General features: G+C 39.7%; 1 protein-coding gene across 1 annotated transcript; it reads right to left on the bottom strand.

The window, feature by feature from the left end:
* Window positions 1-3,657: 3,657 nt before the first annotated feature.
* Window positions 3,658-12,690, bottom strand: ypel2b (yippee-like 2b). The gene is made up of 5 exons (XM_063017203.1): window positions 12,538-12,690; window positions 6,561-6,790; window positions 5,319-5,362; window positions 4,473-4,581; window positions 3,658-3,848 (listed from the first exon to the last, which is right to left on the bottom strand). The coding sequence occupies exons 2-5, from the start codon at window positions 6,675-6,677 to the stop codon at window positions 3,759-3,761; spliced, it is 360 nt and encodes a 119-aa protein (XP_062873273.1). The 5' UTR covers window positions 6,678-6,790; window positions 12,538-12,690; the 3' UTR covers window positions 3,658-3,758.

The following is a 12,690-nucleotide window of genomic DNA, read 5'->3' as shown; positions in this document are numbered from 1 at the left end:
ATGTACTGCTGTAAACAGGAAAGTGCAACCAAGCGTCTGGAGGGAACAGCAGAGTTCAGTCACAGACTGGGTTCTAAGTAATTCTCTAACCAATCCAATAGTCTTGGTCTCAGAAATCATACATTCATTGGTTTATTTACTGTATGAGCAATATTCTGATCAGGGTTGTTTTTGGTCTGGTGCCATCTGGCAACGTGGGCACTGATCAATCACAGAACCACACACACTGACTTTGTGCCCATTTGTTCAAATAAGTATTTGTGTTGTCAGGCACTAAAGTCAGTCAAGACGGCCTGTCTCACAGTCAACATTCTATTTGATCCCAAAGATGGTCAGTGGAGTTGACTTCAGGGCAGCTCAGGGTGGCTCAGTGGGTAGAGGTTTGGGCTATAGACTGAAAGGTTGTGGATTGTGGTTGTGCCCTTGAGCAAGGCTCTAAACCCTCTCAGCTCCAGAAGTGCTATACAATTGCTGACCCTGCACTCCGACCCCAGCTTCCAAACAAGATGGGATATGTTCATAGTACTGTATATACATAGTACTGTATATATGACAAATCCTTGCTTTTGTGCAGGCTACACATGTCAAACAGACTCTATGAACCTTACTCTGTGCCTTATCAGCACACTTAAATCTTAAAGAAAGCCAAGCCATATGCTCTTAGGATAAAGACCTAAGATGATCCAGAGTTTTGAACTTGATCTTGGTTGCAAAATGGAAATTCAGTAAGGAGGTGCTATAATAGAATATCTATAAAAAGCTGTAAAACAAGCGAGCGGTGGCATCATGAATGCCTGTAACGTACATCAGTGTTCCTGAACCTTGTGTTCATGACATTGAACCCACTAAAACCTTGATCACTGTTTCCCACTGAGTAAAGCTAACCAGTTTAAACAAGCTTTTAATAATCAAACTCCTTTAAAGCCATCAAATAAGGCAACATTTTAAATCTTTATTTTAATTGAAATCAAGCTCCAGTAGACGTCACCATACGTTCAGCCTTTTATAAAAGACACTAAGCTTGAAACATTTCTAGGAGTAAAAAAGTAGCAAATATTGCACACCCAGTTAGAGCACCAGACAGAAAGCAAGGTGAATGCTAAATAATATATATAATAATATTAATAATCATAAATAACAAAAAAAATAAACATACAATGCTTATTTACAGTTTAAAACATATACTGAGTGATCATTTACATGATGGTGTTTGTATATATGTTTATATATGAAATAATGTACAGAGACATAACATCTTTTAGCTGTTGGCAACTCCTTGGCTTACACAAAGACTGTCGCATGCAGTGCTAGCGTATGGTTATTTTTGTGACCTCGCATGTATTTTTGTAGTTTTTGTATGGCAGCATGCAAGGATGTAATGATTAAAGTGATGAACTGGGAGATTAGAAAGTTCCAACGTTGGTATAAACAAACATACATGCTGGGGAATAAAGTGTTTGATAAACGATGATATATGATATATGGATATGCTTACTATCAACTTTAGCTCTTTCATGCTTTATGGTATAAGCTCAACAACCTATTTAATTAAGATTCCTCGCTGATTGGAAACACCCAATGCAACAATGTTGCTGGAAATCATACATACATCATTTGCATTATGTTGCAAATGGGTGCATCCCATTTCTTTTACTTGATTCCTTACCTTGATTTCTTAACTTCTCCCTGCTAGGTTGCAAGGGAAGGGAGCAAGAAAAGGAAACAAGGACACAGGAATCAAGGTTGAACAAGTTTGTGAAATAAGAAAGCCTTGCTTACTAAATCTTCACTTCAAAGTGATGCCACTTATCTATGATGTCAATGACGATCAAAATATAATTATTATATTCGGGTTATATAAAATTTTATTATACCTAAAAGCACTTGGTCCAGCCATTGCTTGCTAATTGCTCCAGATTAATTTATGAAGAGGATCCTTACTCAAACTATATTAATTTAAGGGTCACATGCTGTAGGACATAAATGCTGAGAGCAGGTTCAAGACAAAGTTTGGCTGCTCTGGTCATTTGGAGCTTCTCAGCAACAGCACCAAGTGTGGTTTCAGTGGAGTGCGCTGCTTTGTATCCAGACTGTTGACGATCCTGTTGGTCATTTGGAGTAATAAAAAAGTTTAAGTACAGGAGTAATAGTGGTATTTAGTTTTAATATCTGAGGTGACTAGTGTGAGCTTCTTGTGGATGTGGACCATTTTAGCTGTCTTAAAAGCCTTAAATTCCAAGCAGTTCTTGATGATGGGTGAGATTAATTACTCTCTTCACATGTATCAGGATGTAAAATAAGGATGCTTGGAAAAATGTACTGGTGGTCATGTTACCAGTCCATTGCCACATTGCTTTGCTTCTCATTTCTGATGTTGGAATGAGGTTTTGGTTCAGCTTTTTGTGGCTCCAGTCGCCGTCTCCTGTTGCCAAACATTAGTGTCAGGTCTTATTAAAAAGCAATGACTTACTATGCTTTGCCCCACATTGCTGACAGGGTGAATACAGTGTAGGAAAAATAAGACGTCCAGCTTTGAAACTAAATACTGTTACATTAGTTGATTAGTATTTCACTGCATCCAACATTATCAGACTGAATGCAGATGATGGAGTATATGGATGTAGCCATGTTGCAGCAATTAATGTAGGTTCTTGTGAATGCCTGATCCCAAGTCAAGGCCCTTAATGTCAATGTATGCTTTTCTTGAATTGGTTTGTTAATTGTACATGGATTGATTGGTTTGTTGGGTTGTGTACACAAAAAAACTGTCTCCAGCTTTAAAATTTCCGGCTCTGGGTTAGTTTGAGGTTGTTTGATGGATGTACCAATTGTACATCTGGTTCTGCACATTCTGCACCTCAAGAAAGCTTTAAAGGTCTTGCCATCTTGTCATTACAGGACAGTGGTAGCCTACTGGTGAGAGCTTTGAGCTATCATTCAAAAGGTTGTGGATTTGAATTCCAGCTCAGCCATGCAGCCACTGTTGGGCCCTTGAGCACAGCCTTTAAACCTTTTGGATCCAGGGGCAAAACCTGAAGTCTAAGTTGCTTAGGTCTACAGTAGAAGCAAGACAGGGACAAACACCAACACTGAATACGGATTTGGGGTCAAGGTACTGTACCATGTCTAGTAATTCACACTTACTGCTATTAACATTTACTTTTCTGTGCCATAGCATGTCATTAGGAGTGGATGACATTTGCGGACTCTTGTTGCCCCTCATATAGTCCCAATGCAGTTCCAATCAAAGAGCCATCTTTATTGGCAAAGATGGAAGTGGCCACACACAGCTATGTTTGGGATAATCTGGTTATTACAACTTTATAAAGACCTCTTAACTCTGTAACTCCACAACCACAAAGGAACCTAATATAGACACAAACACAACTCGGCTTGTTGGGTGAGACGTGCGACAAATGCCCAAACGTCTCAGTGTGTGTGGATTTGCTGTACGTCTGTACACCTTTCATCAAATGTATTTGCATATTCATGTATACATTCCCACAGCTTACACATACACACCCTGTTCCTGAGTCTTTCTTCCTCTCCAGCTAAGCCCAAAGGCCCTGACCCTCCACCCATTACCCAGGGACTAGGAGTGTATGTGTATGTGTACGTGCGTGGAGTTCAGGGTGGAATATGAAAAAGAAGGCGACATTAAACCAGCAAACTTGTTTACCCAAGCAACCAGCTTTTTAACTGCCTTCATTTATACCCCAAATCCTTCATGAAGTTGTTTCTCTCCTCATCTTCATCCCTCACTCCCAGCCATTGTCCTTTATCATGTGGGCCAGCTCGATGATAAACTTCCCCTCCTTGTACTTCTGGCTGGTCTCAAAGGCGTGCTCCTGAAGAGTAGAATAGAATAGAATGCCTTTATTTGTCATATATACGTATACACATGTACAATACAACACATCTTTTTTGGGTATCCCAGCTTGTTTGAAAGATGGGGTCAGAGCGCAGGGTCAGCTATTGTCTGACGCCCCTGGAGCTGTAAGGGTTAAGGGCCTTGCTCATGAGCCCAACAGAGGCTGAATGGCAGAGCTGGGATTTGAACTCTCAATTTTTCTACTAATAGCCCAAAGCTTCACCTAGTAGGCTACCACTGTCCCCAAAGAATGATCAGAGAAAAAAAAAGAATGTACCTTCTATTAATTGAGTATTTATTGGGTACAAACACTCTATTTTTTTTATTATTAGGCTCACGGCGAGTTCAGTCTCACCTGGAAACACTAATCACCAGTTTAGTTCGTGCTTGGCGCCCAGTGTTTCCAGAGAAACAGGTAGCACATAATCTATTTCAGTATCCTTGAACGTGCTGAATCTAAATAGATGCTCTTACCTACCAGATTCTTCAACCACCGCAATTGAAGCACAAGACAAAGTCAAATGCTTGTGAACATAAATAAGTGTGTTGCTCTGAAAGCACTTAGCAGCGACAACATGACGTCGTGTGTAATCACACTCACATATTTCCACCCCAGTGTGGTTTTGCAGTTCTCACAGTAGATGTCTGCTACCGCATGCAGGCCGGTGAGGAGCACTCGCTCTTCTGCTGGACCACAACCTACATTTACCCTGCACCCGGACCACCAGAGAGAGAGAAATGAATACACAGAAAAGTATGGACAGTTCAATTAAACACTCTATATAAGATTTACATAATATAACATGTAGATGCATTTTAAGGCCGTAGGGATGTTGTTGGATCCCATTCCAAAACCATGGGCATTAATAATGAGTTGTGCCCCCTTTGCAGCTTTAACAGCCTCCACTACTCTGAAAAGTCTTTCCACAATAATTTGGAGTTGTGGAATTATTATTTCTGCTACTTCAGGCAAATAAATATTTGTAAGGTCAGGTTAGCAGTCAGGTTTGAATAAATCTCAAAGATTTTTTTTAATGAGGCCCGAATGAGTTCAGGGCTCTGTGCAGGCCACGTTCATGCTGGAACATGAACACCAGCAGGGATTGGGTGTGACTGAAACACCCAAACAACTAAAAAAAAGTTTGTCCACATACTTTTGCCCATTTAGTTTTTTTTGTATGAGTCGTTTACCTTTGTTTTTATGAGTTAGTATTATAAATCCACTGGGTTTAATCCACAAAAACATTAATATAGCAATGGAGATTATTTTTTGGTGGTACAGAATGATCTATGTAGTTTAACTTTGTGGCTAGAACTAAATACCAGTTAGCGATTATGACTGACAGTAACTGGTGCCTGTGCTTACTGAAACGTAAACAGAGCAACAGTGAAGACCATGACCTGAAATTAATCTGTTTTTTTTATAATATGACTGGTTATTACTTACACAGAGTTAAACAGATACGCTCTACCTTGGCTTCCTTGGAAAGACTAAAACAGAGAAGAAAAAAGCTTGTAAGCAGACAAATTTCTTTATGCAGACCATATTTTAACTGCACAGTGTTAGTGACATAAAGATTTTAGCGTTATTGCTCGGGCAGGTAAAAAACATTCCATAATTTTAACACAGGTATCCAACACTATCCGAAAGTAAAGCGTTACTATTAAACCTTCCGTAAGACAAAACAGTGTGATGTCAAGAAGCAATTACTATTTATTTATATGTAAAACATTCAGAAATGTGAAGTGGCATAAAACTCTTTAAACATGACGAATATGTAGTGGTGATTGCGTCCTACAATGGCTCGTTTCATTCCCTTGCACCTCAACCGAACAGTAGGGGTCACTGTTGCAGCTAAAGGGACGTGAACTGCCTGTTGTGTCGGTTGAGTGCCTGGCAAGGCCAGAGCAACAACTGAGCCTTGAACTCCTGGTCTTCACTGTGGTGGGCCAAAAAAAAAGGGTTGCAATAAATAAATGAACCAATTTTAACAGGCATAAAAATGAAATGAACTTGTACACAAATGTCCCCTTGTGGAGGCTTTACATTACATCTTGTAAACCACAGTGGGAACAGATTGCCACCATATTGTCATTAATTAAGTAAAAATGCTGGGCTAGCATATTATCCACAGGCGCCACCCAAGAACCTTTTTCTACCAAGTTTTAGATGTATTCAGTTTTCCATTAGCATCATTTTAAAGTTCTTTATACAAGTGTTTCTTTGTGTGTTGTAGGTTGGTAATTGTGAATTAATGCTAAACAAAATGTTTAACTGACAGTCACAACAATTTATGTTTACACAGGACCCCAGGATATCTACAATCTGGAGAAAACAGATGGTATCCCGAACTAAGAAATGAAACAGAGTTCAGAAATCAACAAGAGAATGTGGGAAATTAAAGCTTTAGGGAGTAAATGCAAATTTTCTGAATATATTTACTGTTTAAAGTATTTATTTTCTCACAGGTTTACCAAATGTTCATGTTCAGTTGCCCCTTGTCTGCTCGTGTTTAAATACTATGCACACTTGTTTACTTGTTCACTCAATCACTTGTGAGTAAGTAGGCAAAGTTATCTAGGAGTGGTTTGAGACACATTCTCTGAATACGCACAAACACGAACAGTTTATGATCTGTACACACATGCGTATAACGGCTCAGCCAGAGCGCCTGGACCGGACGTTTACCTTGGAGATAAGCTCGTCATGGTTGGCGAGGTGTGCCCGGCAGTGGATGCAGCTGTAGGTGCGGTGACAGGTGGGCAGGTAGGCCTGAAAGGTTTTGGAGCGCGTCATGGTGAGCATAGGCGGGCTTGGTGCGCGATGCACGAAGGGGCTGCCGGCCCAGGACGGCTCACAGGGGAAACAACGCAACACACACGTGAGGGCCGTGGTGATGCGTGGGGTGGGACACACACCTGCAGAGAACGGGGAGGGGAGGGGGGTGTCACTGTATACTGTACTGTATATTTTCCTATCACACTATTTTACTACTCCACCATATACAGTGACAAAACAGAAGTATTTAAACAGTTTTTTTGTATTAAATATTTTTTAATAAACAGTGGATTCAGTAAGTATTTAGACCCCTTGAATTTTTCAACACTTTTCTGTGTTGTGGATTTGATTCTGAATTGATATCCGTGTCATTTTTACCCATTAATTCCGACTTAATTACCCATAATAAAAAAGAGTGTTTTTTGTCTTCCCATATTTTTTCTTTAAACCATTTTTATTTACTGTTGTTTTGATAATGCATGAAAAGAGACGGGATATTTCTGCAGAACTTTACAGCTCAGTCAGCACTGCATTCTTGCATTTTGTCTTACAGCTTCAGAAATCTTAAATTTTTTATATGACAGAGCAGAACACCACCCCCATCCTATTTAACTAATTGAACTTTTGGTGAAGTCTGTAAATCTTAGATTTATATAATGCTTTACATAACCGCCCCAACCGTTAATAATTAATAAACCCAAATCAATAAAGGCATGAATTTCTGAAATAAACTGAGTGTTGAAAAGTAGATCCTCAGTACAAACACTGAGCTATGCTGTACCATGACGTCAACCTATGTGTGCTTCAGCGGCAATCATTTTTCTTTGGACAGTTGGTAAAAGTTTGGAATGTCTTCTCATATTCATGCTCAGTTGTTTTAAATAAAAGTGACAGACAAATGAATAAATCTAAGAGTGAATGTAAATCCACAGATGTTTGTAGTGGGAGGATGGTACTGGAACCAGGAATCAATGCCATTGTGGGATTTGAGTGGAATAGTAACTCTTGTGTTGTCTCTGTTGTTTTCCAGATGAAGGCGTGGGGACGGGGCACAATGAGGCCACTCAGAGAGTTTGCATTCACGCACTTGTGGTCTCCCACATGTAGTCACACAAACTGACACATCCATAAACAAACTGGCACACGAGGGACCTGATGTGACCGTGGTATGCCCTAAGTCCAGCAAATTGCTGCACTGGACAAATACATGTGGACATCTGACAATAAGCTTGTTGGACATACAATTCCAAAACCACGGGCATTAATAAAGAGTTGCCTAAGTGCGGGGGATGATTTTTTAAATGGGGGCTGCCAAGTGAATCTAAAAACACAAGAAGGCCAGTCCAGGCCACTCCATCACTATCTTGTTGGAAAGTCCAACTATCACCAAGGTTCAATTTCACCACATAAGATACAACATACCTAACATCCCTACATCATCACTGACCCACCTCCATGCTTCACCATTAGGTGAGTAATCTTCTGGTCATAATCCTCACCTTTCTTGTTCCAAACAAACTGTTGATCCTTATGGCTAGACAGTTCCAGTTTTGATTTGACACTCCACAGAACTGTGTCCCAGAATCTGCTGGCCTCTTTAAATTCCATCTGAGGTACTCCAGTCGAACCTTTCAATGCTTCTTGGTCTAGAGTGGCATGCATTACGAAGTCCGGCCATTAAGTCCTTGGTTAAGTGATCTTCTTATGGTTGCCCTTGACACGTTTGTCCCAGCCTTCATCAGGTCATCCTGTAAGTCTTTTGCAGTAAATTGGGTTCTTTATTTTTCGTCTTGATGAAATTGCTAAGACCTCTGGACAAAATTGTGGATCCTGTGCTTGCCCAAGATGCAACTGTTTGCAAAAATTTGGGGTGTTTAAATACAGCTTGATGTCAATGAAAAGATAAAGATCATCTAAGGATATTATAGAACTCAGTCCAATGTCTATCTTTGATTGCCCAGGATGCAGTGCTTTTAACAGACTTTGGTGTTAAATTACAGCTGGCTGTCAACTATAAGATGAAGCGTGTGCTGCTGAAATTTTAATGGCTTTTAAAGCCACCTGTGAACACCAGTGAGATTCTGCATTCACATTTTAATGAATTAATGTTTCTTTTGTGTATAAAGATAACACAATTTTGTAATTACTGAGAAAATGAAGACCGTCTTATTAGCAGAAAAAATCTATTAAAATGTTGGCAAATGCATCACACTTTCATATTGTTTTATGGGCCATGTAAACAGAAGCCTCGTCCCTGGCGGCGCTCCACCAACGCAAACATTCGCTAATGCAGAACCATGAAATGAGATTAGAAGGAAAATGTGGTGTGGGTAATGAGGATGGGCAGACTTACTAAATCCTCCTCAATCAATTTAATCAAATTCTGATTTAATTTTTACTGAAGCTAAAATTACAAAACAAAACCTGTTTACAACTAAAAACTGATCTAAAATAAATCCTAACTAGTTTAAATGGAGTGGTAGCTCAGTGGTTAAGGTACTGGCCTAGTAATGAGAGGGTTGCTGGTTCAAGCCCCACCACTGCCAAGTTGACACTGTTGAGCAAGACCATTAACCCTAAAATTGTATTCAGTCATAATTGTAAGCTGCTTTGGTAAAAGCATCTGCTAAATGCCACATGTTCATGTAATTACCCATTTGGTCACCCCTTGCCAAATTAAATAATTGATTTCTGAATTTGAAGGACGACCTAAACACAACTATTATCTGGGAATAGTATTAAATAGTTACCTTAATTTCATTCTCTATTCCTGCATATGTAAATGTGTAGAGTTGTAAAGTTTAGAACCTAACTTGTTGACTCATGAGGACGTTTTAGGCAAGTCAAAGATTGCCATTAGGAATGGTAAGCTGATGACAATTCCAGAGCATAATAATGCTTTAAAACCTCAGTTACCACTCAACAACCACAGACTCCATCAAGCAGCTCACAGGGGATATGAAAACAGAAAAATAAGGCTTAAAAAAGAAATGCAGTCACTTTCCGGTCACAATTTTCACAGTGTGAAATGTCAGTAGACTGTCTAAACTGTCTAGGCAAGATCTAAAACACCACTAAATCTTCAATCCATGCTGGCCAGAAAGACAAAGCAAAACACACGTATTACAGCAAAGGACCTGCAAGTAGGTTTAGCCGATAGAGGTTGGTGGCTGATCCTCTTTCTCCTTGTGCTGTACTGTACTGTTGATATGTGGTACAGTCTGCATTGTGTACACTGTGCAAAACTGAGCACAACAACCTTTCTTACATAAGCACAGCAGCATCTCCAGTATAACTAACAGCAGCAAGGACATACTGTAGAGTTTAATACAAATATTGCTTCCATCCTTTGCAGCATCCTCTTAACGGAATGCTTTACACCCAAAAAAGTGTGTCTGTGAGAATTTGTGAGGTCAGTGTAATGTCTACAGGTCAGCAAGAATGTGCCCAGAACGATTGACTTTCCAACCACTTGATGAGAGGCTCAGAAACAGCAAATCCTTCACCTATATATCTGAGACAAGTCTAGAAAGAACCAGATCCACTTTGAGCACCAACCTCATCTTAAACATATTCTGCCATAAAAAATAAGGATCTCAGCATTTCAGAAGAGGAATCTGAATCTCTATGAAAATAAAGTAAAATTCCTTCATACACCTTGTTCTAAAACCTTTACAGGACATTAATAAGACCCTTTGGTATATACAGTATTTCCCAGTCTTGAGTTCTTTTGGCTTAAATAAATACTAAAACCATGGTTAGACCATTGAAGCAGGTTTCCTAATACTGCCTCATGTAACAGGTCCACCTGTCATAGCTGTTGGGAGGGGAGCGTGAGTTAAATAATCATGCCCATCTTCCATGTCACTGGGCCAGCAGGGGGCAAGGGGGCGCAGATGATTCATTGTACCAGTTTCTTTAACTGACAATCTCCAGGCCTCATTGAGTGTTAATTTGCTCCAGTTGGAGGCACCCCTATTTAATCACGGTTTACTTCTCACAGAATTGCTGGCTACTCTGTTGGCAACCTGGTCTTTCCTCTTCTCTGTCCTTCGTCCAGTCCGGAATTCTGGTACAGACCAACAGAAGGTCTACTGTGGCTCAAATTGCATTTCTATCAAGTTTAAATCTAAGTTGGCATTTTCCCAGAATTGCCAGTGTGTGTAACAGCTCAATCACATTTACTGTATTCTTTATATTTTTTGGCAGTTGCTGAGCCTGTGTGTGGGAGGTAGGTAGACTTTTTGCAGATTGGGATGCAGTTCTGTTGGCACTGTGTTCTATACAATATGCCCAGTGCCAAGCTGTAATGTAGGGCACTGCGCTACTTCACATACAAGGATAACATGACACAGGCATTTAGATGGAGTTCAGAACCTATGGACGCACACTATTTTACCATACTAGTTAGTATGGTCATACTACTATATACTAGTGCATATAGTATATAGTGGTATACTACTGCATACTAGTATACAGAGTAGTATGCAGTTTTGGACATTATTTTATTTTGAACTTACAATTATAAACAAATAATAAAAAATAATTTTGGGAAAAGTATTTAGACACCACAAATTGGTATTTTTGTAAATCCACTTTTGAGGTTTAATTTTGACTCAGTTCGTCTTTGCAAATTGTCCATTTCCCAAAGACACAAAGTCCTGAGGTCCCTCTGATTGGCTGCCAATGGCAATTTCGTACATTTCCAATCTGATTTAAGTCAAAAATATTGACCAGTTCATTCAAACATCTTACTTTTTATGAAACCATCAATTCATTTGTCTTGCTGAAATGTCCAGATTTCGTTTCTTGGCCAATGAAATGACATTTTCCTTTATTATGTCCTGGTACATCACCCTGTACAGCCCCAGTACTGTTTGTAAAAAAGCAGTCCCATATCATGATAAAACTGGACCACTTTTCTGTGGGCATCCTTTCGAGTGACAAAAAGTGCACGTAGCAACAGACGGGCCACAGTTAGTAATATGTGAATGTATGTACAAACAAGGCACAATGGCTCAACTTAATAACATAGCCAGACAACATGTGGCTATACGAAAAAGTCTTGTTGGACATGGCATTTCAAAACCATTGACATCAATATGGAATTTCTCACCTCTGCAGACATAACAGCCTCCACTCTTTTTGGAGGACATTCCACATGATTTTGGAATGTGTCTGTGGGAGTTCAGGCACTGATGTTAAATGAAAAGACCTGGCTTGCAATCAGCACTACAATTTATCCCAAAGGTATTCAATGCCGTTTAGGTCAGGGCTCTTCACAGCCCAATGGAGATCCTTCAGACTACATTTTTTAAATCATGTCTTTATGGGCATCACTTTGTGCAAGAGAAAAGGAAAGGATCCTTTCCAAACTGTTGCAGGAAAGTTAGAAGCATTTTTATTGTATAGAATAAATTGTTTATGTTTTAACAGTGAATGTCGATGAAAACACCTGGCCTTGATGATTGGGAGGGGTGTCATATATGTTTATTTCTCACAACCCAACACCTGACCCTTCTCTACACAAACATGAAACAATGGTTTGCATGTTCACTAGATGTTCCAGTGTGAGACGCATAAAATGAATTGATTAAGTCTCAGCACACTGTGTAGCAGTGAACATGTAAATGACGTGCAACAGCTTTATTCTTATTTCATCTGATATAAAACGACAGAATAGTCTGTAGTATCCAGCAGCACTGCGGATCTTTCTGTCCAAAACATTTCATACATTTAAGCATTCAGTCAACAAACCAACAGCTGCATTACACATCTGGATGCACGCATCTGGACTGCTCATATTCATATACAATACATACAGCACACAGTAAGCATAAAGTTTATCACGACACACAATGCACGTACATAAAAATAGCGCATTTACCTTGGAAAAGTATAAAATAACCCTTTGAGGTAGAGTTAGTTTAGCTGGTAGTAAAGCCAGCTGATAGCAGGCTGACTCACGCTCAGTACCGCAGCGGTGGTGTTGACGCTGTGTCCTGCTGACCCGCTGTGTTTGGGTTTGGGATGTAACTGA

Source organism: Trichomycterus rosablanca, chromosome 20, assembly GCF_030014385.1.
Source record: "Trichomycterus rosablanca isolate fTriRos1 chromosome 20, fTriRos1.hap1, whole genome shotgun sequence".
Classification (NCBI taxonomy): domain Eukaryota; kingdom Metazoa; phylum Chordata; class Actinopteri; order Siluriformes; family Trichomycteridae; genus Trichomycterus; species Trichomycterus rosablanca.
The sequence above is the reverse complement of the archived record's forward strand: the minus strand, read 5'-3'. Positions and strand labels throughout refer to the sequence as shown.